At 58.3% G+C, this 7,136-nt stretch overlaps 1 protein-coding gene across 1 annotated transcript in view; it reads right to left on the reverse strand.

Annotated features, from left to right (window-relative positions):
• ZNF516 (zinc finger protein 516) overlaps positions 1-7,136 on the reverse strand; it is a 59,226-nt gene that overhangs the window by 3,473 nt on the left and 48,617 nt on the right. The window contains exons 4-5 of the mRNA XM_045296141.1: positions 6,744-7,117; positions 236-340 (exon numbers count right to left, since the gene is read on the reverse strand). Coding sequence (XP_045152076.1) covers positions 236-340; positions 6,744-7,117 — 479 coding nt within the window. The remainder of the gene's footprint in view (positions 1-235; positions 341-6,743; positions 7,118-7,136) is intronic.

Here is a 7,136-nt window from a genome sequence, read left to right on the forward strand (position 1 = left end):
ACTGCGTCTCCTCATCTGATGAGGCTGGCCTCCTAGGACACCTCGGCCAGCCAGGCGGAAAACACACCTAACTGGGCAGGGTGGCCAGGGAAGGTCGCAGTGGTTTCCGGCCTTCGGCTTTGAGAGGGCCAACCCTCCAGTCTCCCTTCCTGGGCTCAGCAAACCTTGTCTTTGACTGCCTTGGTCTCATCCCTAGGAACCCACGCCCACCGGGCTGGGGATGGGGTGGCCGTACCTGCGTGCGCCCTCGCGTGGGCCCTGAGGTGGCTGGGCTGGGTGAAGTGCTTCCCGCACTGAGCACACTGGAGGTCTCCCTGGCAGGCCTGCAGGCGGAGTGTCCCTGCGGTGACAGCGTGGGGGGAAGGGGAGGGCAGGGGCGAGTGTTACCCAGAGTGTCACCCCTGGGTCTGGTGACAGGCTGCATGCAGCTCAAGGACCTTTCGATCAACCTGAGCCATTTGTTCCTGGTGTCCGCAGACAGATCCTGGCGGCCATGGCCCTGTCCCCCTCAGACAGAAGACAGTGTGGACACACAGCAGAGAGCGGCTGCTGTCCCGGGCGCTAGTCAGGGGTCCCTGCCCGGGCCCGGGCACAGGTGAGCAGCCTTGTCCCCGAGGCAAGCCAGCATTGCAGTGACCACCGGCTCAGGGGGCCAGGTCTCTCAGGCCATTGTGCCTTACCCTGACACCATCACCCTGCCAGCCACACGGTGTTTCTCACCCAGGACCCTACCTCTGCCTTGTCTTATCCTCATGTTCCCAACCCCCAACTGTACTCCAAAGGAGGCACAGGTCTCTGTGTGACAGGAGTGGGCCCCGACTCTCAGCAAGCCTGATGGGTAGAGCTGGGCCTTGTCGCCATGGAAGCTGATGGCCACAGCCCTCTCCCAGGCACCAGGTGGCCGGAACCACCCAGCTTCCAGATGAGCAGCGTGGGCTTGCCCAGTGCACCCGTGCTGGCCGACATCTGCCCATATCAGTGCGTTCTCTCTGAAGAAAAGGTCTCGCTCGCCGGCAGTGGGACGCAGAGGCGGCCCGGCTCTGCTTCACCAACGCACAGGGGGACTCAGAACAGACACCTGAAAGGTGGACCTGAAGGGACCGTGCACGGGAGGAGGAGGCCCAGAACCCCCGCCCCCCTGCGGCAAGTCACATAATCTTCTGTCAACTTGAGTGAAGGGGTGGCGTCTAGCCTGTCAATCAGGTTGCAACTTGATGACCTCATTTGAAGGCCCTACAGAGATAAATAGCTCCCTGGAGGTCAGCCCCACACTGTGTGCTTGGTCTTCCTGTTGCCAAGCCAGATGGAGCTACGCTGATGGAGCCAGAGCCCTGGAGCTGGAGGAGCTACCATGGAGACCCTGCCAGCACTGAGAAGCTACCACCACCACTGGCTTGGGCTCTTCCTGCATTCGGCGCCCCTGCATGTGTTCGTGCGTCTGAAGAGGGCGTTATAGACTGGTATCAGACAGATGGGCTAATATCGGACTTATGGACTTGATTTGGGTGTTTTCTTGATGTACAATTACTCTTTTATATACAGTCCTCCCTTACACACATCAATGTCTCCCGATTTGTTTCTCTAATCAACCCAGACCAACACAGCTGCTGTGAGTCAAATCCACGGGCGGGTGTGGGGTGTGAATGTTAGTTGCCGAGTGATGTGTCTTGACAAACCCCGTCTCTGTGGCTGAGTAGTTCTGTAGCCAAGGTGGGAGGTGGGAGGTCTGAGGGTCTCCAACCACCAAGGGCAGGAATGCAGAGCGAGCCTCAGCCGAGTGACTGGACCAGCCCGCGTCATTTCAGCTTCTCCTGCCCTCATTTGAAACGGTGTCTAGACAGACGGAAAGGCCAGGCAGGCAGCTTGCAGGCCGGGTGTACGTACAGGCAAATCAAGGTCACTTTGGCCCTCAGAAGCCCAGATGACTGGACACACCTGGAGGCCCCCAGGCGATTCCCTGAGGCGCTGACCCCCTGCGCAGAAGTAGCTCCTGAAACTCCCTTTCACAAAGCACACACACACATCACCTGGCGGCGGTGCTCGCTCACACGTGTCCCCGGGAGGCCGCAAGGAGGGGGCAGGCGGAGTGTGGGTCAACGCAGGTGAGCAGCCAGCACAGAGATGGGGAAAACGGGGCCAGTGCCCCCGAGGGAGCATCCGGAACAGGAGGGATGAGGCCCTGATTGGCTGAGCAGACACAACAAGACGCCGTTCTGACAGCTCCTGCAGGGGCCATCACTGGGGCCACAGGCTGCCTCTTCCCAGCGATGCAACACAGTCCAGGCCCAGGGAGGGTGGAGGTGCCCTAGGGCACCCCAAAGGCAAGGTGAACAACTGTCACATGGCACGGTGAGCGTGAAAGGCATGTGCCACCATCAGCTCTGGGCAAAGAGTGACCGTGGAATCGTATTTGCCTGGACATCGCTGCCCACTGGTGGTCCTGTGGATGTCACCTAGGGTCACTCGGATTCTGCTTTCTCGTGTGCATGCCCTCTAGATTGTCTCAGGTACACCCATTCTGCACACACTCCCAGGCACCCGCACGCACACTCAGGAGCAGAGAAGGCTGGCCATCCATCCATCGTGCACACTGCCCTGAGTTCTGTGTGCAACACTGCAAGCTCTTACACACAAACCCCCATTCGTGTTCACACACTCACATGCTTGTACACACTCAGACAGATCTCACACTCATGCACACCTATTCAATCTGTATGCCGAGCAAATCATCAGAGAAGCTGGATTATACGAAAAACCAAACAAGCGTGGCGTCAGGATCGAAGGAAGGCTGATTATTAACAACATGGGATAGGCAGGTGGCCCAACCTTGCTAAAGATGGAGGACTGCAGCCTGCAGTGTGGGCCGCAACTCCGTGCCAAGAAACCCAAATCCTCCCCGTTGCAGCAACAGGCAACGTGGACCTGCCACGGATCCCGCATCGATCCACACTCCATGCCACAGAAGCAAGAGTCGAGAGATCAAAAGACTCACTGCACTAGTAGTAAACCTGCTGCACAAGACCTCTTTAGGGACAGCAACGGCAAGATCGTTCTTTTGAGGACTACGGTGCACCTGACCCAAGTCATAGCACGTCCTGTTACCTCACATGCATGTGAAAGTCGCACGCTGAGTAACAAGGACCAGAAAAGATCAGCGTGTTTGGGTTCTGACGCTGGAGAAGGATATGGAAAGAACCACAAACCACTACAAGGACAAACGGATCCGTCTGGAAAGAAGGATGGCCACAGTGCTCCTCAGAGGCAAGGAGGCCAGACTGTGCCTCACGTACTCGGACTGCTGTCAGCAAAGACCAGTCCCTGAAGAGGAACACCGTGTTTGGAGACCGGAGGCCAGGGGAGGCGGGAGACCGCAAGAACCTCAAGGAGATGGACTGACCCGTGGCCCCAACCGCAGTCTCCCAGCATGGACCGACTGTGAGCACGGGCGGGGGAGGGAGGGGGTCTTTCTGTTGTGTGTCTCACAACAACACACCCACATGTGTGCACACACATGCACACACGTGCATACACCCCAGCATCCAGTCACCCACACACACTCATATCCACAGCACTCACAAAGGCTCACCCACAGCCACGCCATCATCACACTGACTTGCACGTTTGCTCACACATGTTTCTCTACACGTTCTCCCTCTCTTTACACAAGGGCACTTGCACACTGTGGTCAAGGAGGCATTGTCCCAGTGACCAGATGGGCAGAATGACACACAAGTCACACAGCCGAACAGGCCAGCAGACACCACTGACCCTCTGACTTTGAAACCCAGCTTATGCCAAGACGCCCAAGAAGAAGTGCAGAGAAACAGGGGCACCCCGGCCCTGCAGCGTCCACTGCACCACCCTGCCCTGCACCCCAGGTCCCGCAGCCAGGATCCCACTCCATCAAGGTCCAAGCCCATCTTCCCCACGACACCCCGTGTTTGACTCTGACACCGCACTCTCTCAGCCGAGGCTGGCCACGCGTGGGCACGCACAGGCTTTAGTGTGTTGCTACCACGGCTGTTCCCACACGGCCCAGCCTGACGGACGATGGCAGAACCCGGCCCCTCGGGCACTCTGTGGGAAGTGCAGTGGCCATGTCCAGGTCACGCCTGCCCTTCCTCTTCGGCAGGGTTTCTTGGCGATCAATCTCTTGAGGTAACGTCTCCCAGTCAAACCACCCAACTCCGGAATAAAACACCAGTCTCGGGGTCTCAGGGTTATCACCGACGGCCCAGGTCCCTTCTCCAACCTACCCAGAACCAGAGGAGCCGCCGGGCCGACTGCTCACGTTTAAACAGAGCCTCCTGGTTCTTCTAGACCAGCGGTTCTCAACCTCCCTAATGCCTCCACCCTGTATGCAGTTCCTCCCCCAACCATAAAATTATCTTTGTTGCTATTTCTGCCACTGTTATGAATCATCCTGTAAATATCTGATATGCAGGATATATTTTCATAGTTACAAATTGAACACAATTAGATCACAGTTATTAATCAAAAAACAATATGTAACTACGTTGTCAGATATGTATTTCTAATGACAAATAAATGGAATGTTGTCTGGAAGCATGGTGTAGCATGGGTAACAGTCTTCACGCCAGGTGCTCGCATGTGGGTGTGCCTACTCACGTGTGGGTGTGCCTACTCACGTGTGGGTGTGCCTACTCACGTGTGGGTGTGCCTACGTGTGGGCGGACCAGCCTGGAGATGGATAGAGGAGCGGTGTCTTGGTTCCTAAGACTATCAGAAATACGTGTTTTCCGGTGGTTTTAGGCAACCCCTATAAATGGGTCATTTGACCGCCAAAGGGGTAGCGACCCACACGTTGAGAACTGCTGTTCTAGAAGATGCTGTCCTGCAGATTTCTGCCTGTCCAGACGGAAGAAGTGCAGCCACGGGGCAGGCCACACGAGGACCCCAAAACCAACCCCAACCCTCTGCTCTCCGGAGCTCCTAGTGGCCTGGAGTTTGGGGTTCTGGGTCACAGGAGCCCATTCTGACTCCCAGGGACGCCCGCAAGACAGAGTAAACTGCCCCCTGGGGGTTCCCAGGCCGAGAGTCTTCATGGGCGCAGTCACAGAGCAGCTGGTAGGTTTGAACCACTGACCCCCGGGGAAGCAGTGCTCCTGGGATCACAGGTGTCCCCTTAAATGAGAGCACAGGGATAGGGCACACACCCTGCTCACAGAAGGGCGGGGCCACCCTGGGGCCTGGCAAGAGCACCCACGGAGGCTCCGCTCACTTGTTCCTAAGCACTCTGGGATTGCCTGGTCAATGGGCGGTCTGTGGGGGTCAGACCGTCAGTGCAGATTCGGAGTCGGGCAGCGTCCTCAACCCGTGTCAGAGGGGGCACCACCTACACTTCTGAAAAAAGCCACCACCAGACCTGTGTGGAGGGAGGAGGAGCCTCCGGCAGACTAGGGTGTGTGTGAGGAGGGGGCAAAGCCGGCCTAAGGGGTACCTTTTCCTGGCTATCAGCACAAAGCCCTCCGGAAGGGCCCCCACTCTGAGCGGCTATGCACCCTGGCCCTTACAAGGCATTTATGAATAACTGCCAACATGGCCCCTTCCAACAACCATCTTCTAAGATAGGTGGACCAGCTTTAAACAGTAAAGATGGAGGGGTGCCCTGCAGTCGGCCTGGCCTGTCGATGGGCACTGGGGAAGCGCACCAGGTTACCACAGTAGGAAACAAGCCCTTGGACCTTGCGCAGCGGGAGAGCCAGAAGGCAACTGGGCCAGGCACAGGGCAAGAGGAAGGAGGAGACCCAGGGATCAGTAGGCAGCTTGCCTCTGTGGGTTCGCCCAGACCAGAGGAAGTGGACGGTGCCCGGCCATCAAGAGCAAGTGCTTTCATTAAAAAACGAAAACACAAACTCTCTGCCATCAAGGCGATGCCGACTCAGAGCGAGCGACCCTGTAGGACCGGGTAGAACTGTCCTGCGTGGTCCTGAGAAGGAACCCTACAGGAGCACAAGGCCCGTCTCGCTCCTGCAGGCAGAGAAGATGGCGGTTTCAAACAGCCGACAGCCCAACATGTATCAAAGAGCCAGGAACCCTCTGCTGGGGAATCAACCCTGTATCATAGGGATCTTTCCAAGGCAACATTTCCATAGGAGCACACAGCCTCTTTTCTCCAGAGAAGCCGCCAGTGGGTTTGAACCACCGGTGTTGTGATTATCAGGGCCTGACCCACAGTTCCCCAACCAGGGCTCCTTAAGCACCCAACAACCAGAAAGCTCCCCGCCATCGGGTTGATCCAGATTCACGTAGACCTTGTATGGTCAAGGTCAAGGCTGTAAACCCTGAAGGGCACAGACAGCCGCATCTTTCTACCACCCAGCCACAGCACCGGAGGGTCCAAACGGGACCTGCTGGGACAGGGGCCAGTCCAGAGAGAGGAACTGAACTTCAAGTTTCCCTTGGGGACCAGAGTTAGTGGACCCGGGGTGGACTAGAGAGACCCCCCTCAGCTTCTGCATGGAATAGAATCTACCCCTCATCAAAGGCAACGGCAGGTCCTTTGGGGGGAACATTCACCCCGATCCCACTGAGTGCTTTGAGGGTGCATCGTGGGAGGGGGAGAGGTTCTAAGTTCAGGGTGGTCAGACCCTCCCAGCTGGGTCCCAATGTGAAAGGCCAGCCACCCCGACCTGATCCACGCGCGTTCCCTGGGTGTGCGTGGGGCTGGAGAGAAGGGTGGCACCCACCTCCCAGGGCAGGCCGGGTGAGCTCGCGCTTACCTCGGTGCTCCAGGGCAGGGCCGCTGGAGCCCCAGCTCTGGTACAGGGTGGCCAGGTCCTTTGGAATGAAGGTTTTGAAGATGCTGACGATGTCCAGGTGCTTCCCCGGGGGGCCCTCTTCGGCTGGCTCCTGCTTGGTCGAGGGCGAGGCCTGCAGCGCTGGGCTGGACCTGGCCCCGGAGACACCGCCCAGCATCCTGGGCTCTGGGGTGGCCTTGGAGAGGGTCTCTCGGGGAGGTAGAGGCTGCGCCCCGTCGCCTTTCCCGGGAGGCTGGCACGGTGGCGGGGAGCCGAGTTTGGCTTTTGCGGAGTCCAGGCCACTCTGCTTGGGCGCGGGGGTCGGGCTGGGCGCCCTCTGCTTCTCGGCCGGCTTGCTGGGGGCCGGGGGCCCAG

The sequence above is a fragment of the Echinops telfairi genome, unplaced genomic scaffold, assembly GCF_000313985.2.
Source record: "Echinops telfairi isolate 266 unplaced genomic scaffold, ASM31398v2 ScPeMD7_7400;HRSCAF=8409, whole genome shotgun sequence".
Taxonomy (NCBI): domain Eukaryota; kingdom Metazoa; phylum Chordata; class Mammalia; order Afrosoricida; family Tenrecidae; genus Echinops; species Echinops telfairi.